Source organism: Caretta caretta, chromosome 6, assembly GCF_965140235.1.
Source record: "Caretta caretta isolate rCarCar2 chromosome 6, rCarCar1.hap1, whole genome shotgun sequence".
Taxonomy (NCBI): domain Eukaryota; kingdom Metazoa; phylum Chordata; order Testudines; family Cheloniidae; genus Caretta; species Caretta caretta.
In genome coordinates this window covers 98,393,946-98,417,484 of record NC_134211.1, presented here as the reverse complement: position 1 = coordinate 98,417,484, position 23,539 = coordinate 98,393,946, and the positions used below count along the sequence as shown (strand labels likewise).

General features: G+C 39.7%; 1 protein-coding gene across 3 annotated transcripts in view; it reads right to left on the bottom strand.

The window, feature by feature from the left end:
- Positions 1-728: 728 nt before the first annotated feature.
- The window catches only part of ZC3H14 (zinc finger CCCH-type containing 14), a 43,919-nt gene continuing 21,108 nt past the window's right edge, over positions 729-23,539 (bottom strand). For all 3 annotated transcript variants that reach the window (XM_048854110.2, XM_048854111.2, XM_075129823.1), the window contains 10 exons: positions 23,203-23,303; positions 20,321-20,476; positions 16,130-16,204; positions 14,649-14,808; positions 11,851-12,074; positions 9,613-9,733; positions 7,613-7,749; positions 6,349-6,443; positions 2,334-2,440; positions 729-1,012 (listed from right to left, as the gene is read on the bottom strand). In XM_048854110.2, coding sequence (XP_048710067.1) covers positions 1,006-1,012; positions 2,334-2,440; positions 6,349-6,443; positions 7,613-7,749; positions 9,613-9,733; positions 11,851-12,074; positions 14,649-14,808; positions 16,130-16,204; positions 20,321-20,476; positions 23,203-23,303 — 1,183 coding nt within the window. In that variant the 3' untranslated portion in view covers positions 729-1,005. The remainder of the gene's footprint in view (positions 1,013-2,333; positions 2,441-6,348; positions 6,444-7,612; positions 7,750-9,612; positions 9,734-11,850; positions 12,075-14,648; positions 14,809-16,129; positions 16,205-20,320; positions 20,477-23,202; positions 23,304-23,539) is intronic.

The following is a 23,539-nucleotide window of genomic DNA, read 5'->3' as shown; positions in this document are numbered from 1 at the left end:
TTTATCTGCACCAATATTTTAAATTAATTTCCTGAAGTGTTCAATTTCAGAATTCAAGAATATATTTGTCACATCTGAGTTTAAAATATGTAGGTGACATTGTTTTCTGATATCTAATGTAAATATTTGTAAAAAAATATATCTTTTGTATATTTTTGTGAAAATGTGGCTCCCCAAAAGATACAAAAGATTTAATAAAAAAAGTGCATTCATGTTACTGTTTAACAATTTACATCATTTGAACAGAAGAATTACAGATTTTAAACTATTTCTTCACAGTTACTATTCATATGGGTTTATCTTTGCTATATACATTACAGGTGCTCCCTGGAGGGAGATGATTACAACAGAGTATTTGCAGCAGTGTTGAGTGCTTGAAGAACAATAAAGTCTTTTGAGGATAGATTCAAGATGGTGCCTTCTTCCTACACTTATCCTTAAAATTGGATTTCCAGTTTAACTGCTCAGTAATTCAAAAACAGTGGAACACCTCACTTTGCTACTTTTAAAAACACTTGCTTACTAATGACTACTTTCCCTCTTACCTTTTTCTTCTACTGTCAGATTATCAGAGGCCTATGTACTATTCCTTGAATAAAAGGAAAAAAAACTTTCCATCCCCACAAGAGAATAGTTATTGTTGTATCCATCAGGTACTAAAAATCTTTGAGTGGCTCTACTGAATAATCTTTAAGCAAATAAAGAACAGGCTAAACTGAACAGTAAAATACAAACCAGGTCTTAAAATTTTTAATGGAATTTAAAGTAAAATTCTTTCCCTCCACAGATGTTCTCTTCACAGAGTTTAAAAAAAAAAAGTAAAATCAGCTATTAAACTTACAAATTTGGAAAATTAGAGACATTTCAAGTATGCAATCAATTTCATTTTATGAAAACTATATATATTCAAACTTCCAAAGGTGTGATGAAAGGTTTTGTAGTATCAGGATTTCTTCTCCATCAGTATCCAAAGGCAGCAACTTTCATCCACAAATTGTATGATAATTATTCACTAGGGGGGGAAAAAACCACATAATTAAACAAGCCTATTATCCATTATAGATGATTTGACAAGTGTTGTCCTAGCCTCTTAATGATTCAAGTATCAAGACTTCCATTTCAGGGGATATTAAATGGTGAGAAATGCTCAAGAGAGCTGAGCATTTAAAAGAAAGGTGAACATTTTCAGACTTGGTGCCTAAAGTTAAGTTCCTAAATCTGTTTAGGCACCTTAATAAAGAGCCTGATTTTCAGCAATTTTGAGTGGTTGCAACTTCCACTGACTTCAATTTCCAAAACCTGCAGCTCTTGCTGACACAGCAGGATTTAATCCTAAAAGTACTGGCATATAAAGAGATGTAGATTAATGGTATAGATTTTTCTTAATGAGTTTTACAACATACTTTACTTAACTCTTGGGACAGCAGATGTAAGTTACCAATTAAGTATGAGGAGAAGGAACAAATTACAGGTACTATTCACCTTCAACCTATGACCTATATATTTCTTTCTGTAGGGTCATTGCAAGTTCTGCTAATAATTTTATCACCAGCAATCTTAAACTTTCAGAGTAAAACAAGAAACACTCAAGTATTTACTCTCAACACAAGCTATTACAACTTTAAACACTGGCTATTTTACATTACATTTCTTAATCTTTCCCTCTAAGCCAAAAATTTTACAGGTAAATAAATTCCCCTCACATGGATATTTTCAGAGTAAACTGTACCATTTTCTTGATTCAGAGCATTAAAAAAAACATTGATACGTAGCATGCTGGCTAATTCCCACAGCATTTCATAGACTAACCAGTTTGCTAGGGTTTGTGGAGTCACTGGCAGTGTTAGGAAGAAGGCTGTTTTTGCTATGACATGAGGAATACTAAAAGGAGCTACCTGAGCCATCTGGGGTGTCATGTACCATGACATGAGACCAGGGACAAGGAAGAACTGATGTGCAGTTTACTGTCTGACTCAAGGGAGACCAGTGCATTCTACTTAGTCTTTGGGCACAGGCCTGGAACCTTGTTTGCTCTATTCCAGGCCCTCACTGCAGAGCTTTGATTTTTCACATTTCTAAGGGTTGAGTTAGTAACTGTTTAAGTCATTGTTCAAAACAACAAATACAGAGTTCTGGTTCAAAGACAGATTAGCCTTTGACCATTGCTACACAATAAGACTGAAATAATTATCAATTTTAGGCCCTAACCCAATGAACACTTATGCATACATGCAACAGGGCTACTCACGTAAGTAAAGTTACACATGTATATATATATATTCAGATGATCAGGGCCTTAAAAGATAACCACAGTGAAAGATTGCTTAGATTACCTGGTTTGAGTTCGAGTCCATTTCAAGGCATGACGTGGAGGTACAGCAATAGTGGGATGGTAGAATGGACAGTCTGGTCTTGTACACTGGGTGTTAAATCTACAGTGCTAAAATTAATTCAGAGAACACTAATTAAAGATAGCGCTCCTAAAGCCACAAGCAAGTTATCTTGGCAAATTTTATACACGAGTACTTATTATTGTATAGTCCAAAATACCTGATGGGCAATAATGGGTCAATAATTTTGCAAATTAACAGCAGTGTCAATTGAACCCACTAATGGCAGAGGTTCTGTTTTCTAAAAGGAAATGTTCTATCAACAGGATATTTAATAACTGACCATGAAATTATAAAAATGCAAATAAAATGTACTAAAACAAATAAACTGAAGACTGCTAAGTTGATTGACACTTGGGAGATTCATTGTTTTAGAGGTGGAAAAGAATCATCTGCTAAAATGACAAATGTGTTCTCAATGTCGTAAACAAAAGGAACCAATTTTATGATTTTGTCATACTACTGATCCTGAATGCCCTGAAGGCATCAAGATTCTCTTAGCAGTGCACTGAGTGTTGCAGACTTGTGATTAATACATTTAAGAATCCATTAATCCTCATTCTCATCCAATCCCTTTGTCTCAGGGTCCCATGTTGCATCCTGTTTCAAGGTCTCTAAAGTTGAAGATGTGTACAGTAAAAGCCAAACTCACTAGGTTTTTGTCTCTAGTGTAACCCTCACTATGTTAGTATTGTAAAGGTGTGGCTTCTAAAGATTTATTACAGATACTGGGATTTCTCCTCCCCATGGTGCACTGCAGCAGTGAATTTTCTTCTGCAGCCTTTCAGTCATTCCTCCTCACAGGAAGAGTTTAGATAAGGGGTTAGTTTGGAGTATTCCAAGAATCACAAGTCCCTGTTACAAAGTCACTAAAGCAATTCATCAGTGGAATTACAGTTAGCTACCAGACCTATGCTACCATATACAGAAGAGCAGCAAGAATTAATCTGCAGTGACAAAAAATACATTGTTAGAAGATTTTACCTTCCACTTTTCATCTCTCTAGTGACTTGTAAAATTACATTACTGTTCTGGAAAATAGTATTTCTTGGGACTATCAGTTTTGCTAGAAGAGATTCAATCACATCACTGCCTTCTAAATCTCACTCTCTTCTTTCATAATGATAAAGCAGCAATTACGGACCAAAAGTGGATTTATTATTCAATTTAAATGAGGGTATTTCCTTTCTTTCATGATGTTCGAAACTGACTTCTGAAAAAGATCTCAGGAACTATCTCATTGTTGACATAGTGACTACATTTTGTCTAGACGGAAAATAAGAGTTTAGGCAATGTATTGTCTGTATTTCTTAATCAGATCCTAGAAAGTACACTAAGGCCTCTAAGGATATGTCTACACAGCAATGTAAGCTTAGGGTTAGTGGGACTTGAGTCAGCTGACTTGTGTCAGTGAACCCTGGGCTTGTGCGTCTATACTGCATTTTAACCCTAGGTTAAGGATTTTCTGACTTGTTTTACCCTAGGGCTCTGGCGTCCACACTGCTCTGCAGAGACCTGAATCAAAGTAACCCTATCCCAGGTTCTTAGTGCCCCCCCTACGTCGGTCTCAACAGTCTAGCCCTACGAATGTGTTGCTCTGTGAGGAAACACTACTGCCCACCCAGTTTCCTAACTGTGACAGTGCTGTTGATGGGACTCAGGTGCCCATAAGGAGCACATGAGTTGCATCATTACCTCCTTTGGTGGCTGCTCAGTAGAATGAGTGCAGTTTGAGAAGGCTTTATACTGAACTACCATCTAACCTCAGATTTGGGCTCTCCAGCTCCAGGCTGAGCCACTGTGGTAGGAAAATGCCTTTGTGCGCCTGCTCTGAGGATAATTAGGGCATCAGTTTCTAGGGCTGTCAACCTATTAAAATGAAACTTGGCAAGTCCACATTTTTAAAATGGGATGTTCACTGAAGGTGTTTTGTTTGGTTGGAAGTTGGACATAAAATGGAGGTTTCAGAGGAAAAACAAATACGTGTCCAAGCCTGGCTGTTGCCCACTGCAGAGCAGTGAAGTGCATCCCCAGGGCTTGGGATGCAGTCTGCTCCAGCACCTCCCAGGGCTCCCTTATCCCTGCCCCATTCATACTCTGGGAGGCAGGGATGCGAACCCTAGGGGGCTCTGGGAAAGTTTTGGGGCTGGCTCCCACTCACAGTGCACACAGCCCAGGTGCCTCTGCAGATGCAGGGAGGGCCGGAAGGCCTGAGAGCAAGCAACAGAGAGCTGAGTGGGACGAAGCCGCTGCCCTGCAGGGATAGGGAATGACAGAGCTCCCAGCTCAGCACAGCCAGGGGATGGATGACCCCAACAGCCCGGCAGTTGGAAGCTGCCTCCCACCTGTCAGCTTTGCTCCCTGCTCCGGGCAAGTCTGTGCAACAGCAAGGAGGAGCTGGAGCTGCAGGAGGGTGCAGGAAGGTTTAGGGACTGTCTCCCACTCGCTGCCCTGACAGTGCATGCTGCCCAGGCACCCTGCACATACACCCATAGAGGGGGCCAGAGAGCAGAGAACAAGCAGCTGCCCTGCAGGGAGGGGAAGCAGATGGGGTGTTGGGGGTCATCCTCCCCTGGACATGCTGAGCTGGGAGCTCTGCTGCTCCCCTTCTCTGCAAGGCAGCCACTTAGTCCTAGCTCTGCTCACTGGCCTGTTCCCGCCCCCACCCCTGCTTGGCTGAGTGCAGCAAAATCTGGCTGTGCTCTTGTGACCCAAAAGCAGCTCTCTGCAAAAAGCTTCTTCTTATTGGTCTCCACTGAAAACCCTGCAGGCTCCCTGATAGTGTGCTTGGAGACCAGTGTTCAGCAGACAATGGGTTAACGCTGATCTGAGCTGTTTCTGTTTGCAATAGAGTGCAATAGACTGCAACACTAATTGTCAGTGGGCATAGAGAGGACTAAGGAAGTTGCCCCAAGGAAGTCTGGGATATATCCAGAAGACATCCAGGACCCGAGTCAAGCCTGGGCCACATGCACACAGGAAAGCAATAGGGGTTGGACCCTACGTCCCAACTTAACATGGGCTCAGACCCTCCAGCCCTGCAGGATCCTGAGATCCTAGGTTCGAGCCCTAGGTTAACACAATTGGTTTGTGGACGTGAGGGGGGGTTAGGCTTGAGCACAGGTCAAGCCTGGGCTTACACTGCTGTGTAGACATTCCCTAAAAGACAGACTGCTCACGAAATCTCCACATGTATCAAAGGTGATTCTCATAACAAAAGAGAAGATTCCCTTTCCACCTTCAGTCAAAATTCATAGCACAAAGGCTACAGCTTCCTCTTACAGCGAACATGAAGAGCCGCAAGACAAATCTCTAACGTAAAGAAACATAATTCACAATTAAAGGCAGCCTTTCCTTTCTTCTCTTCCTTTGATGGCTGTCTTTACCAATCCAATCACATCTTTCTCTGGAGATACCCTCAATATAAACTTTAAGTGTGGCCACTTCCGGATACTATATCCTCAATGGGATAATCATTTAGCTGTGCATACTCTAAGCTAACTATATGACCCCAGCGGCAGGAAAAATGAAATCCCAAGTCAGCATTTATTGTGTGCTCTCCCCGCAATATGTTGCAGAAGTGAATCTTCTTCTCCTGTGTTCAAATCATTCCTCATAAGGTGAAGAGTTTGGATAAGTGGTTAGCGATGACCTGACACTGAACACATACCACAGTGCCAACTGACTCATTGTGGCCAGTCTGATGTAACTGAACAAGTCTGATATTTAGCATTTTCTACAGTTTTACTAGACCACCAAACAGAGTTTAGGAAAGATCATTCAGAAATGTACAACTATAAATCAATGCTTTTCTGTCTCTCGTTTTCAAGCTATAAATTGATTACCTTTCAGATACAAATTATAGAAGCATTTCTGAGGACTGCGTTATAAAAGACAGTAACGCAACGTAACATATTTCAGATTTCCTTCTATAGAAGTGTTAACAGACACTTCTTACTTTTGGATGATAAAATGGACATTCCATTTTCTTACAAGCCGGGAAAAATCTGCAGAGCTGACTGCTGGAGGTTGCCGGTGGTGCCTGTAGTGGTGCTGTTAGAAAAAGAACAAGAGTATTGTATGGATCAAAACAATTCCATTTTCTCAGCAATTTCTACTTTGTATTTCCAGAGTTCATTTAATCTGAGGATCTCAAATCACTCCGCAAACAATTAAACCTTGTAATAGCCCTGTGAAATACATAAGATGTATCGGGATTATGCCACCCAGCACTGAAAAGCTACTGATGCTGAGACGGAACGTGGCCACTATTTAGCCACACACAGAAGCACTTCAACAGTTCAGGACAGAAAATGCAGAATATCGCTTCCAACAAAATTCAGGGGAATTTAGGGAGACAAAGAGGTTCAAATCTTGCATTCAGGCTGCAGCAAGCCTGTTAGTTTTCAAATTAAACAGGACTGGGACATAACACCTCGGGGGGGCTCTTCCCAGGAACATATAGGAGTGCAGGAAGTGGCATCAATAATCAGTATGTAGGACTCTAGCCTGACACAGTAATGAAACCACACCTCACTGTGATGTCAGGAAGCACTAAGCCACTGCAGATGTGGCTCCCTTACCATAGTGTTTTTTATGGGGGTAGGAATTTAACCCCTAAGTTTTGGGCAAATTCCAACTCAAATAACTGCATTTAGTTGTAAACCTAATTTCCATCAAGTCATTTCTTTACCCAAGGATAGTGTCTCTGTTTTAATGAGTGAAAGATAAAAATTATCACAATCATGTAAAATTACAAGACAGAAAGCAGACTTCCAGAAACGTAAACCTTCAATTTGTGTTTTCACATCAAAAGATCGTTCTTGTTATAATACAGATTAAATCTGGGGACAGTTTAGGTGCATTTGTTCTTACAGAACTGACTAATTACCTGATCCATTCAGAAGTGATAGGCTATTTCTGTGTGCCACCACCTCGGCCCCATGCTACTCCCTTTGCAGTGAATGAGAGTTGCTGGTACGCAGCACTTACACAGAGGAGCTCAGGGATTTGACATTCATAACAGATTTTGCAGTTATATTAACTCAAGTCTTAATGCCCAGGGGATGAGAGAAGTGAGGGGAATGTCAAGTATCATGCAGAAAACTTTTTCCTCTTAGATATCACCAAACCAGATTCTGTGGGTTAGCTCCAATTCCTCACATGCACTATTCCCTTCCTCACAAATTCACAGTAAACTAGCAATAGTCAAGACTGCTCACCTGGTTTGGGAGGTGGCAATGGGATTCGTCGGCTGGCATGAGTGTAAGGGCAGTCTGGCTTAGTACACTTTGCATCGTATTTACAGTTTGGGTGGATAAACAGGCATTTATCAGCAAATTTGCAACTGGGAAAGACTCTGAGGAATAAAAACCAAACCAGTTATTTGAACCATGTTCCATGCAGTAGCTAGTGCACACCTGCTCCAGGGCAAACTACAGTTCCCACAGATCAGATACGGTCTGAGCCACAGTACCTAGAAAGAGAGTGAGTTCATTCTGCAGAAGGTGATATTTCCAAATAAGGATTAGATGATGTAAGGCCATAATTCAAAATGAGCTCTTTCAACAAGACAACATCAAGGCTGATGGACCCCAAGTCTGATAATACCTGCTATCTAAAAATAGCACCAGTATATCCCCAAACAGCAGAGCTAAGGCAGTTAGATTTAAAACCCCAGCTGAAAGGCTAAGCAAACCAGACAAAACGTGTCCAAAATTCAGCTTCTGAACTCCCACTGCAGGAACACCACAAGCTATACACGCCCAAGGAGAATAATTTTCACTGGGTACTAAATACTTGAACCCAACAATGTCCCCTTTTCAATCTCAGTTTTTTAGGGCGATAAAAGAACTAGTATTCTGATCTCATGTGAATTTTCTTTTCAGAATTATTGTGGAATGAAACCACTTGTATTTGTCTACCAGAAATTCAGAGGTATAGGGTGGCATAAATTACAATATATCATTGCCTTTTGGAGAAATGAGAAGCTCCCATAAACATCTTCCAAAATATTATCTTATTTATTTGTGAGACAAAGTAGTGCAAACCACAAAGAATACTGCCATTCATAAAGCAAGTGCACTTACTATACAACCTTGAATTACTGTATCTACTGTACTAAGCAAAAATACAAGGAATATTCTCTTTTACAGTACTATGGTCCCCTTTGACTAATTTCAGACTGAGAATCTGCTTTCCCAGTCAAAGATTCATAGATTCCAAGGCCAGAAGGGACCGTTGTGATCATCTCGTCAGAGATGCACCGAATCAATCCGCATCAAGGTGTGAATTTTATTCTCCACTCCCTCACTGTGGGATAGAGGGTGGGGAAAGCAAGGGCTTGATGACCTGTCAGCTAACCCTATATCAGAAAGATTCCATCTTACCGAATGAACTCCACAACAGTGTACATTCTCTTAGGTGGACCATGCCTGTTCCACTGTGCTGTGGTTCAGTTTCCCTTCTTCTGACAGCAGCTAGTAAAGCTGAGTGCCTGCCTGACTCGCAAAAATCCAGGAGGACAACAGCAAGGGAGCTGTTCTGGACAGCCACTGCCAGTTGAAGAAGAGTCAACAGCACAGTAAAATCTTCAGGACAACTCCTCTAAATCTTTGCTTTTAAGCCAAAAAGCATTGTACCACCATATACATGGGGGCAATTGCGCTCAAAACTCTGGGGACACCAAGCTGAGGTATCTTGGGCTTGCTCTACTACACTACAGCCTTATGTCAGTATAACTACATCGCTCAGGAGTGTGGTAAATCCACACCCCTGAGCAATGCAATGATACTGACCTAAGCTCTGGTACAGAGAGAGCTACCGCTGCTCCTCGTGGCTGCAGTAATTAAGTCAACGGGAGAGCGTCTGCACTTAGCAGCACTGTCGCTGTGCCGCTGTAAGCGCTGTAGTGTAGATATTACACTCCCAGCTCTCCTATAAAGAGCCCAGAAAAAACAGCACCCTGTGTGGTGGGAAAAGCTCTCTCCTACAGGAGCTCAGATGTGACTCCGCTGATGGTAAATACCACTAAATTCTGCCACATGGTGAAAGAGAGGAAAGTAGAAGGGGGGAGGAAGTTACATTTACAAAGCAAAGTTCAACTCCCATCTCCCACCATGAACCATGTTAATTGAGTAACAGATGTGAAATAACTTAACACAGCATTTAGAGCCCAGAAGGACAAAGCAGATCAGATGTCGTCGAGTTCTGTAGCACTTACTTGCATGGTAATGTGGGGTGGTGGTACGCACATTCATCTCCATTTTTACAGGCAGGCCAGTACTTGCAACGCTCAAGCACTTTCTCTTGTTTCTGCGGCACAGTCAATTCCTCCATCTCCACTGTGGGGGAGAAATGACACAGGGACCTTTTTTTATTACATGTGCAGTTTGGTTTATGAAGCAGACCACCCTTTAAATTCAGTATGTTCCCTGCACAGAGAGCTTGTCATATGTTGGTGAGAAAGCATTCATACAAAAATCGAAATCTCTCAAGACTTCAGATCGCCTGAACATACACAGAGTTTAGTCAACCTCTAACTAGAGTGGAGAGTGTTAGCTGGTGAAAGCTGCAGTACTTTATTTAGTGGGTTAATTTCTCAATTACTAAGTGATCAAACCAAGTGTGCACTCAATAGTTCCCCAGTGTATACTCCAGCCCAGTGAAACCTACACAAGACTGTCTCTGCTAAATCCTTACTTTCTTCTTAAAATGGCTAAAAATATCATCCTAGGGTTGGATATTTATTGTCTTCCAAGGACTTAAAGATCATCAAATGAGCTCAGTTTCCTCGTAAAAAAAATTGGTTTTTGCCAGATATACAAACACAAATTGGATCCTTCCTTACTCTGACTGGACTAAGGAAAAGATTCTGCAACTGAAACTTCACTAACTGTTCTGTTGATGTATGTGTCAGAATAAAATCACCCTTTCTCATGGACAGTTTTGGCTTTGGGAGACCATCATGAAAAAGCAGCATTAAGAAGTTACTTCTGATACTACAATCAGCAGATAGGACTCCTTATTAACAGGGCAAGCTGAGTAAAAAGGTGCAACTTTCATACAATCACTTTGTTGTCAATTACTGCACTTTAATCACTTCTTGGTTTCCCTCCTGCAATTCCCTTCTTCCCTTGTTCTTAAATCTCTCCCTGTCCAGTTCAGAGGATTCAGAAACCAGAGTAGGATTGCCCTAGAAAACAGGACCCTATCCCTCATTCTCTGGCATCTTCACGGGTTTCTTAACTATCCACTTGCAATTCAAAATTCACACCAATATCCCTCGCCATCCTCACTCGTAGCAATCTTTCTGCACCCTCATTCCATTATTGGCCTCATTTATATACCCTATTCACATCCTTTCAAAATTGAGTGGTATTGCCCCATCTGAAACTCTATCTTCTCCAAGTTGCTTCACATCCTGGCTCCAATTCTACAACTTACTCCCTTGCTTAGCTTTATGTGCTGTGAGCAGTCCCACTGAAGCAAACTAAGCAGCACATAAAGCTAAGCATGCAAGCAAGTATTTGTAGGATCAATGCCTAAATCTCTCCTTAATACTTTCTGAAACTGTCCTTTAAAAAGACCTCTACATATTTCACTGATTTAGGGCCTGATCCAGTGAATGGAATTGAGGGCACTCAGCATAGTACCTAGCCCTGAGTTTCTTATATACAAATACAAGAAATTTTGATGCACTGTTACTATATGAGGGTCTGACATTCTCATACTACAAATGGAAAATGGAATGTAAACATGACCTCAAACCAGTGAGTGTTTAAGAAGCCCAAGAGAAAGGAAAATCCACATTTTAAAGTGAGTGTTACTTTGCATTCAGAAATCAACATTTCAAAAGCAGAGTTCTAAACAACTTTAAAGTGGCCAATGTTCTAAATTCCTGGGCCGGCATTCTGAATGTATGAGATATTAAGAAAAACATACAGTGATCATAAGTAAAGTTTCTTCTATTTTGAAAGATTCTACCAATTTGAAAGACACTCTTTATAATTAAAAACAGCTTTTGAAATGAACAAATCTGGCCAGAAAGATCATGATTAACACCACAACCTGGCACATTTTCAATGGCTCAATACAAATTAATAAGGTACATCTCAGAACACGCAGTCCTGCCTGGGGCCAATCATGCAGCAAGTAAGTGAAAGTTCCCTGAAGTTTAAAAGAAACCATTTATCTAATTTTACTGACACATAAAGCTGTGTGGAGAACAATTTCAGCTACTGCTCTTGGTCAGCAAGTTAAAAGGCCCTATCCCCTTAAAATGATGAAATTTCACTTTTCAAAAGGTGGTCTCGTTGCACCCTGAACAAATAATATACAGACAAGTGCAAGGAGTGATGTTTAATGCTGGTAGGCTTGAGAGTTCTCCCAAGTATGAAAGCCCCACATTAAAAAGTAATCTAACTCCAATATGAAGGCCCTGTTGGCTAGGATAATTTACCATAAGGGCTCTCCAGCTGCCTGCTTATAACCTGCATCTGCTGTGCTTGAAAGCTTTTTAATCCTTTGTTTGCAGCTACATTTTGGGTAACTGGCTTCACTCCTTCAGTTATACAGATCTCCTCCTCTTCTTGATCAGATATGTACCCTGGTGGGCTGGGGACACCGTCCAGTGTCACAATGAACTTGGGGCTAGCAGGCTTTTCTGATTGTGCAAGCTGCTCTCTAAAAAACAGAAGAAAACACACGGTAAAAATCACAGGGAATTTAACTCTAAGAAATTGGAGTGAAGTCAGTTGTACTGATACCAACAGAGCTGTAAGAATGAGTCCAAAGGGCAAAGTACAAGGAGCATCTCACTATCCAGGATCGATTTTTTTTTTTTTTTTTTTTTTGCCAATAATCACCCTCTTCAAATATCAACATTCCTTATTGCATCACTGACACACCAAAAAGAACAGGAATCTACACCTACAGAGAGTAGTAAATTTCAACAGGTAGATTTCACAGCCTGTGCACGCTGGCTCAAAAGGACAAATTCAGAGACCCATTGATAGGTGCAAAGTTACTAAAGGAGCACAGTTAAGCTGTTTAAAATAAATCAATTTTGAGGCATAAAAGTGAGCTAAATGCCATTCAGAATTCTTGGAAGAAGCTATTTCATATACGATATACATGCATATACCCCCTCAGACAGACAGTGAAAGATACATCATGTTGAGGTCTGAAAAGAGTAGGTGAGCTTGAGTTTAGGATGGCTGCATTACTTACAAGTGGCAAAGGCAAAAGTGAATTATGCAGCCATCCCAAACAAGTGCAAACAAAGCCTTTCTCTCTCACCACACCATCATGTATTCTTTATATGCTACATAGTTAGAAGGGGGAAAAAAGCAACTGAAATTGAAAACACGTCTATAAAGGGCCTAAAATGTTTTTTTAATATATTAAAAACATTACAAATGGAAGGCTCAATATATCAGGAGCTTTTAGGGCTAGATGTCAGAGCACAGTCCCATTGGATGGGAGGACTCACCTCTTTCCAAGGGTATAAAGCTCCAGTTTCCAGCCCTGCAGCATCATGAGATATTGGATGCTAAACATGTCTAGTACATGACCATCCATGGCCTTAAGTAACTGTGATTTGTGACAAAATTTCACTTTTGGAGAGCAAAAAAGGAAACACATCTCTGGAAGGTTGCCTTTTTTTAAACAGAAACTGCTCAGGGATTTGGAATGTTAGCAGATCCCTGGAAGAGAGGAACTAGGAGGCTAGGGGCCAGTGAGGTAAAGAAACGTACATGCTAAACGCCATTTATCACATGGCATCACATCCATTCCTGCAGTTTGTATATAAATAGGTAAAACATACACATACCCCAAAACCAGAGCTGCTCCCTATCAGAAGCTACCTAGTACTAGGATGAACTAAAAGGAGTGCTGTCCACTGGGCACTGATTTCTGCAAACCCAGTGAACTCAACATAGACCATTCTCAACAGCTACGAGTCCCGCGCTTCCCTTGGCCAAATGCCTTATAGGAAAACTCCCATAAAGCAGGGCTCCCACACACCATTTACCTACTTAATAGCTGTTTGCTGGCTTCTGGGTATGGAGGCTCCAGTTAGGTCAGCTCAGTTTTACACCTACACTCCCAGGCAAACCCAATCAGGAATACATTCACTCATTGTCCTCCTTAAATAGCTCCTACCATCTAAAATTAACATTAACCTCGCTGTTTGCCTCCGTTCTCTACACACCTATGGTTCAAAATGATAGGTGGCTAGAGGATGACTACAACCAAGAGACCGTTTTAAAATTTTTAGCATTTAGTCTGATGGGTAAGGCTACGTTTATGTCACGGAGGTCATGGAAATCACGGAATCCATGACTTCCAGAGATCTCTGTGACATTCTCTGCTTCAGCCCCAGGGGCTGTGGGACTCTCAAGCTGGCAGCCAGCGGGGGTCCCCTGCAAGGTTCCAGCAACAGGTGACAGACTCCTGAGAGGGCTTTCCTCAGGATTGTAGCAACGGGCGACAGCCTCACAGGGAGGGGGAGTGCAGGGGGACGCCTTGGGCGAGCAGCTGGGGATGTCCAGTTTTCTCTTTGGGAAATATGGTCACCTGCCGCTTCCAGCTGCTGCGTGCAGAGGCGGAACCTCACAGCTCCTAGCCATGATGGTGGCGGGGGAAACTATGGAGCTGCAGCAGCAAAAGTCACATACAGGTCACAGCTTCCGTGAATTTTTGTTTATTGCCTGTAACATGTCCGTGACTTTTACTAAAAATAACCATGACAAAATCTTAGTCTGACTGATGGGCTAAGAGTAAATATAACAAGTAAAAAAGTTAAACAAAATTAAAACTCTTTAACAAGAGCCCATGCAAACTATTTGCTTAGATTTCAGCAAGATGTAACAGCTGTAATAAATATTACAATACAAGTGGGCCACCCTCTGATACCTGCAAGCCATCCAGTTCTTTTTTCCATTTTCCTAGTAAATGAAAAAACTGCTCTAACCACAACCAAGCCTTGGACACATTTTCAATTTAAAAGAAATGAATGTCAGGATTTCTGAGTTCTGGCTGGGCTGTAAGCTCTTTTGTCCATTTTTCATCAGTCTTGATTGAGCTTCTGGAGCATAGAAACCAAGAAATGTATTGAATTTGTTCTTCCAACTATGGAACCTCTTACATTTAAATAAACATTCTAACCAATTACAAGATACATTACAGTAACAAGACTTGTCTTACATTTGGTCCTGTTACTTCTTTAAATGAAGTAAAGGACTGACTTTTTACCTTGTCTGTATAAGACGTCCTGAAAGTGCCCGCATTGCCTCCACAGCCTTCTTTCCCAATTCCTGGTTCTGTGGCATTACTATTTCCTCAGATAGCTTTGGCTTTTTCAGAATAAATGATCTAGTATCAGTGTGGACCACAGACTCCACGTCAAAATAATCTGAGTCATAGAAAAATTGGATCAAAGTTGGAATAAAAGAACCACCACGTATTGCACTTTAGTATGCAGTCATGTTTTTGAATAATAATTTAGAAGAGACCAACCAACTAGCATTTTGTTTTCAATTCTTTGTACTAGTTTTTAACAGGGTAGATAAAAATCAATTATTTTTTAAAAAGAAAAAAATCAAAAAAATTGATTTTTTTAATTTGAATTGGATTTTTTTTTTTGAGGAAAAAAACCTATCTAAAGATAGTTTTAATTTAGATACATTATAGCTCAAAGGTATCTCATATATATCTAATATACTCATGTAATGTTTAAGAAAAGTTTTGTAAATGAGTTTCAATAGTTCATGGATTAGGCACCCAATCTTATGGGGCTCCAGGGGCTTCTGTATAGATTATTTAGGTTAATCTTTCTATCTCCCCAATGGGACTCAGTGCTCAGTCTAGAAGATACCGTCAGAGATGCTTGGTTTTGCAGTTCTCAAACTGTGGATTTGTGTCTCCAGAGATAACATGCTTGTTAACGGCAAAAATGTTTTTAAATAAATAAATAATATACAGAGGTGAGAAATAGTTAAATAAAACAATTTAAATGTCTGTCTGGTGGTATTCTCCTCCTAATACAGCATGGCAAGAAAATCCTCTAAATATTAATGATTAGCCTGTTGAATTGGAGATATTTATGAAGTCATTGGGAGGTGAACTATCTGCTTCAATTACCTTTGGTAAATGAAATAACCAAACAATCATTCATTTTCTGATATAATTAAAACTAATCTGAAAAGTTTTCAAAATAAATCACTTCAAAAATGTATAGTGTGTACCTTCTAAAAATGAAACCTACATCTATCTCTGAGCTGTGAAGAATATGTATTAAGGTTATAACAACCAACAAAAATGCACTTTGATGTAGAAATCCATGATTAAATCAAGTCTTCCTGACTAGTGATTTAAATCATGATTTAAATCAATTTGATTTAAATCAAATCCACCCTGGTTTTTAAACAGAAAATGAGTGTACTTCCTTCTTTATGCACCAACTCTGCTTATATCAGCTTAAAGTGTAGCAGCATACGGCCTGATCACTAGGAGTTTGTTACTGGGTTGGCTCTGCAGAAGCAGCTGGATCCATACGCCAGTATCTCATTTTTGACACCTACTGATGGAAAGATTTTACTTAACATGTAAAAACTAGAAGACATTACAAATATAACTAATTTAAAGGGAAGTGCTACTTTAAACCTAAAACACAATGACCTCTTTGGTCAAACTATCACATTTTCAAAAAGAAAAAAAGAAAAGCCATCCTTAACCTTGAGTCATTTGCAAAGTTTCTTCAATTAACGGTTCAATCTGGAGTCGGGAAAAGAGCTGCGTTTGTTGAGTTCCTAAAGAAAATATAGATTAGAAGCACATTTTACTGCATGTCAAAATTAAAAGAGGACCAGCTGCTAACTCTTTCTTTCTGATCTTAAAAAAAAAAAAAAATCAAATCTAACAGAGGAAGAAATTTTCATTTCTGTGTTTTTATTTCTCCATCTCGAATGTTCCAAAACATACAGCAATAAAACATTTCCTCCAGCAGGACAGGATCACACCAAAATCCAGCTGTTTGGAGAGCCCAGTTTTTCCCATTTTTGTGACTGTGCGTGGATTATGTTTGTGGATACCTGGTCTTCTGGGAGAAACAGTACTCTGAAGATCAGTTCTGCTTGCACCTTTGTCCCTCATTTTTACAGGGATTGTCTATATTTTGAGTAGCACAGCAGGTATCCCCATTTCCAGCTGCCTCCTCTCAGGGACACTCAAATGCAAGGAACTAACTAAAACAGAGGCTACTTTATGCTTTAAAGTTGCTAGACAAATGAGGTTAGCACATTCTTCTGCATTAGATTTATTGTTAAAGTTTGGAAAAATTAGTTCTATTTAGCGTATGTCTACACTTAAAATGCTACATCTGTGCAGCTGCGCTGCTATAGCGCTTCAGTGGAGACACTGCGTATGCTGACGGGAGGGTTTCTCCTGTCAGATTAGTTAATCCACATCCCCAAGAGGTGGTAGCTAAATCAATGGAAAAATTCTTCTGACAATCTAGTGCTGTATACACAGGGGGATAGGTTGATATAGCTACATCTCTCAAGAGTATGGATTTGTCACACACCTGAGAGATGCAGCTATACTGATGTAAGTACCGAGTGTAAACCAGCCCTTACTGTATGTTGATAGTGTTCCTAAGCAGTCATTTCCATTTAAAACCCCCAACATTTAGTTTACATAGTTTATAAACATTAAACCATCTCATATACAGATACTGGAAAAGTTTTCCCTTACATTATGAACAAATTATTCAAACTCACTCCGATTCTGAAGTAATCTGCCAGCATAATGCTATAGACTAATGTGGCTAGATATAAAAATAAAAACAAGGGATTGAAAAAACAGTGATTAATTTTAACAGGAAATTGTCACCCCTCAGACAATGAAGTTGAGCCAACCTGACAACAGTCCAACTCAAATCCATTTTACCCTTTAATTTAATCTAGATATTTGCTGTGCTTTTATTGATGCTGTTTCTACATTACCTTAATTTTTTTTTTTTTTTTTAAAGCCAAGAATTCCTCCTTGAACCTTTCACACTGGGACACACTCCATCTCTCCAGTGGCACACACATGACCAGGTCTGTTTATAGCAAAGATGCACAGAAAATAGTAGGCAATGAGGGTTCCTCAAAGAAGTTTCTGTTGCAGTAGCAAGTGGTTAAGACCCCAATCCTGCAAACACTCAGAGGGACCACTCACAATAGCAAAGTTAAGCACATGTTTGTTTGCAGGATTAGTGATTAACTGAGCTAAAAGTATTAACATTAAGCGATAATAAATGTTCAGTGAACTCCTCTTTGGTTGGTATAATATTGGGAAAATCCCTTTAAGTTTGGAGTGTACATACAATTCCATTGGGTCACTGGTGAAGATGCATATCTACCCAAAAGCAGAATACCATATTTAGAATCCCCAGGAGACAGAGACCCCCTGTCAACTTGTAATCTGGTCAGTTTCACAAAATGAAAACAACTGAATGTCCTACACCCAAGTCTCCAGGACAACTTTTCTCTTTAAATGTTTTTCTCTCCTCAGTTGCGATGTGAAAGACACACAAACAGTAGGCACAACAGACTTACTATATATACAGGGGAAACAATGAAACTAAGTATAAGAAAAAAAGCTCTCAAATGCACAAAGTAAACATTGACAAAGAGAGAAAAACAATTTGTTACTTGCTGTTGCTAGAAAAACACCTAAGATTATTACATTTGATAGAGATTAGAGGAAACAAAGTTTCAGTGTGATTATTAAATTGATGGTGTTCCTTTAACACAATTGACATTTATTGGATTTTTTAAAACTATTTTCATCTCAATTTCTCCTTAATTTTGAATAGATGCTAATATTATGAAATACAGATTTTAGAAAAAGAAGGGGGAAGAAAGACATTTACTAGTAGATATAATTTATATTCAGCTCATTTGGTTCAAAGACATAAGACCACATGTTGTTCAAGACCTTGGCTCATGTGGAGCCCAATGGAGGATTAGGTCTTTTATTACTCCAATCACTTATTTATGTTGTATGTTATCTAAGATTTTGCCAGGATTTCTTAGCCGCACAAAAAATCTCTCTCATCATCTATGAGTGCAGTTACATGAAGAGTAGATAAAAGCGCTACAGAATGAGCAACTACAGGCTAATTCTAAGTGATCCTCTTTCAGTAAATGGAAATACAACATCACACTGTTAAAGGTTGTATCAAAGAACTTGGAAAACTTAGGGATGAAGACACCCAAAATTCTGAAGGGATACACCAATAAAGACTTACCTCAGGCCCTCAACTCTTGCCAGGGTTCAATAATAGTCATGAAATGCCCACATTGGTCATTATTGCTAATTTAGACTGGAAAAGTGTCTTCCAAGGGAAGACTATTTTTTTGGCCAACTGTAAGTCTAGAAAGATAAATTATATAGTTTGGGTATATACATGATATAAAAATGATTTTTTTGTGCTTCCTTTGGGATCTCACAATTCTAGCATCGAATCTCAAAAAATATAATTATAACAGGTTTAGGTTTTTGATCCAAGCTGGATGGGGACTGAACGATCTATGAGCCCTTCCCACAACTAACTGGAAGGTAAGCAGAAGAGCTCAATAGTGCCAGGAGGTTTTACTGCCAAAACTTTTTTTAAAAAATGGGATTACCTTTGTCAGTGTTTCCAAAGGCAACAATTACTTTATTATTTCCTGTCTCATGGCTTTCAAAATCCATTAGTTTTGGTAGGAACATTCCAAACTGCCTGTCACACTCACTTGCTAAGGCTGCATATTCATTTCTTTTAATCTCTAAAGCAGAGATTTCAGCTTCATTCTTTGCAACCCAGGCATTCAGGGCAGAAATATCTGCGTGAGCTGTTAGAATAATTTCTTTTATTCCCTTAATTTTAGCCAAGATCTTTGGATATTTTTTCCAACATGCTTAAAACAGTAACTGAATCCTCGGGTGCATCAGAGTGTCACACAGCAGCTTCTCTTTCAGTTAGCCCAGGTGAGGTGTTTAACCTGTTGTTCTTGGCACTGCCCTCTGATGTAGGAAAAGCTAAATACTTTGCTGACATTTTCAGAGTTATACTCTTTATTGCCTTTAATGTTAAGTCAGTTTTCTTTTAGCAGTTTTAAAACAAAGGTGAAGACAGAGCTTGATGCTTAAGTAACCACTGTCTTAACAGTCTTCCCGCAACCCTTGACTACAGTACGTTTTAAAACCTATACAAAGAAAGTGGTAAAAACTTTTGAAGACAACTCATCTGATAACAGTAGCGCTGAAAATATTTTGTAATATCTCACAGCATACTGTACCTTGACTCTAAATCTCCAGTACTGTAACTCTCTCTCTTTTGTAAGATACTGATTAAGCCTTCCCTCCTGTGAAGAGTACAGTCAAAAATACTAAGGATGGGGAAATAGTAACCAAACATAATACATATGCAAATAAGTGTATCCTGATTGGCGGCAGCTCCATTATGTGAAATTATTCACTATAAACTGGAAGGATATACAAAACTTTGCTTCCTGCTTGGCTCATCTGAGGTGATTATTACATATTACACTTTTGCTCTAGAAACCTCAATGGCTTTCAGCTCATTTCCAGGTATAACACAAGGGGTTGGTTTTGATCTATAAAGCCCTTTATGGTTTTGATTCTTGGCTTCTAAGAGAGTCCAACAGCTACAGAAGCAACTAACAAGCTGCGGCACCACTAGAAGGTGCTCAAATCTGCTTCTCCGGTGCATACTTTGTTTTTCTCTGGTGCACTTTCGGTGAAATTTCAGTTTTATATGCTACCATAATGCACATGTGACCAAACAACTTGATAATCAGCCTGTAAAAGGATTCCATATTTAAGTAAAGTAACTTTCCCACGTATCGGTTTTTGAAAAGTATTATCAGAATTACCTTGAATTCTTTCTGTCGTCTGTTCCTTGGGTTCTTCTGCCTCAATCTGGGCACTCACTATGGAAGGTCGGCTCTGTACATGGATCACTTCTAACAGAGGTTCATCCTGAGCAATTCTTGTTCTGGGTGCAACTGGAACGGTCTGCTTCTGTGGAACTTTACATAAGTCAAACAGTTGAGCATGTTTAAAAAAAAAAAAAAACAAAAAAAAACATACAGTGGTACTACGTTTGCATTTAATCCCAAAATAATTTCATTTGCAACAAGCTAAGTGTATAACTTTAAAAGCAGTCCAGAGACTGGCCTAGTGGCAGTTCCATGTGCTGCAATCTTACGACGCCTGCTTTGTAAGATCAACTTCTGATCCCTCACACAAACAGCCAGTGCAGAGCCACAGTTGGCCTACAGTAGAAGTAAGATTGACATTAGCAACAGCATTCACTCACCCAGCTTTCAGGCCAGAAAAGTGTTGTAGTTAAATGGCAGGTTTCAGAGTAGCAGCCGTGTTAGTCTGTATCCGCAAAAAGAACAGGAGTACTTGTGGCACCTTAGAGGCTAACAAATTTATTTGAGCATGAGCTTTCGTGGGCTACAGCCCACTTCATCGGATGCATGCAGTGGAAAATACAGTAGGACGGTTTTATATACACAGAGAACATGAAACAGTGCCCGTTGTTTTATGTTCTCTGTGTATATAAAATCGTCCTACTGTATTTTCCACAGTATGCATCCGATGAAGTGGGCTGTAGCCCACGAAAGCTTATGCTCATATAAATTTGTTAGTCTCTAAGGTGCCACAAGTACTCCTGTTATTTTTGTAGTTAAATGGAGGGCAAATGCAAATTGGACTTTCTAGTGACTTTCAAAGCCATTTCTCTTCCTGCCTTCTGTCAGTATGACTACGCTCTGGATATGTTTGAATCAACCTGTGATAGCCAGGATGCTGAAGAATCCTACGCAAGGCCCTTGGAAATAGTGTAGAATGTGACAGCAGCAGCATGTGGAATTTGATGACATCAGGATGGCAGTTTGACTTCCTTGCTTTGGTTTGGTTTTGACCGTGAGCTGGATGTAAAGAACTGTGGGAGGATGTGACTGCTGCACTCTGGATGAATACCACATTGACAGTCCTGACCATTCTCTGGCTTGTATAGCATGAGGCACTGCAGGGTACTGGGTTTATCATTCAGTTTCTTATCTTCTTTCATCCTTTTTATTGTACGTGAACTTATGCTATTTTCATTTTCTGTTTAAAATGTTTAAATAAGATATGAAGCATTTGCAAATTGTACTGTACCTGAAGCAACAGCACCAGCTAACACTTGTAATGTTTAAAAAAACTGCAAAAAAAATTAATGGCTCCTGTACCTTAGGGATTTGGAATAGGAAGCTGAAATATGGCCTGAAGATAAGCCCAGAATTCAGAGAGGTGCTTTCTGCTGTCCCTACTTTGGCTAAGTTACAAGCCACAGAAAATGACTACCGTTGCAAGCACAGGACAGTTTACACAACTTTTTAAAGTTTCTGGCAATGTTCCATCTTCTACCATGTTACACTGGGCGTCCCCCCAGGCCCACTGAGCCTCCTGCAGCATTTCAGGGAGCTCCAGTTCCTGCTGCTGTGTCTTTTTCTACCAAGATACCCCTTGACATAGTAAAGCTCTGGGTCGGAGCCAGGGACCAAGAGTTCTAGTAGTACCATCTCTTCCACTAACTTGTCTTAATAATTCTGTTCCCTAGCAGTAAAATGGACATAATACCACCTCCCTAATTTGCAAGGACTTTATAACGAGTTCACTGATGTCTGGGAGGCACTCAGACACCATGGTATGAATGCAGAAGAAAACTCCATAAAGAACTAAAATATTCTTTATTCATTGAAGGGTTTGGATGCTATGCAGTGAATGACACTGAACAATGAGGATTAAAAAAAATATATTAAAGAGCTTTATTAATTGGGCACTCAATGAAGCAGGGGTCTTGTGGTAAAGTTAGTATGCGATCATCTAATTATAATGCATATGCCCAAAGGGTCATAATTAATGCTGCACAGGCTACTTTAATTCAGGTATTTCCTAACTTGCAGATACTTCACTTCACAACCTCAATAACATTCTCTTAACACTTTATTTTTTGTATGGAAGATGTTTTAAAAATAGCCAAGTGATTTACCAAATTCTTCTCCAAAACAATTCCAAGTTAATTTTCCATTACTGCCTCATTTGTAAAGAGGCTGGCAATCCTTGCCCCTTCTTCCATATTCTCACACCAGCTCACGCTATATCCAAACTCACTCCAGTGCACAGAATAGTTTTCCTCTTCCAATTTAGGGTGATTGTGAATCACAATATCTCATGCGCTTCCAACAGTTGCCCCCTTGATGATTTCTCCTTCTTCTCCTCTTCCTCTGTACGTCCCTAGGACATACAGTTTCTTAAGGAAGCATCTATCTCAATGACCATCCTATCATCTGACCCCATTCCTCACCCTTATCTCTACAGTGCCACTGCCAATCGCTCCTTTTGCCAGTTCCCCAGCTCTGTAAAATTAATATTTGGGACGTCTTCTGAAAACGTAAAGCACTATATTAAAATAACTTGTGTTAGTGCTCAGTATTAACATCTGGCATTGTCCATACCCTTTTCAAAAACACTTTTCTCAGCTCTTGCAGATTTTAATTTGGATTTTTTTTTGTCTGGCAATAGCATGGAATCTGTGCCATGTGAGGAACCTTTGTCTCTTCTCATTCCCCTTGATCTCAGAGCACTCTTCAATGCTCCAGATCAACCTTCAAATCTACCTATCAGCACCCATGTAAGCAACTCCCTGAAAAGGACTTAGAAATAACATAGCTTTGCCAAGCATAAAAATGGCATGAATTACCTGTGGAATAGTTGGTTGTCTTTGTAACCGATTCCTGAGCTTCAGATATAGCTTTCAATATTAAATTCTTATTGGCCTGTTTGGATGGTGGTAGTGAAGGTCTGAGAGAGAGAGAGAGAGAGAGAGAGAGAAATTAATTTTTCCTGCAGATATATGAATCCCAATAGCCACAGTAAATCCAGTACTGTGATGTTTCATTTTCAACAAAATGTTAAAACACTGCATAATTAAGTACAGTGTCGCTAGAATACACAATCTGAAAATACACTTTAACGAACTAAATCTTTTTATAAGGTATTCTTCAACTCTAATGTTTTAAACCAGTTAGCTCACATAC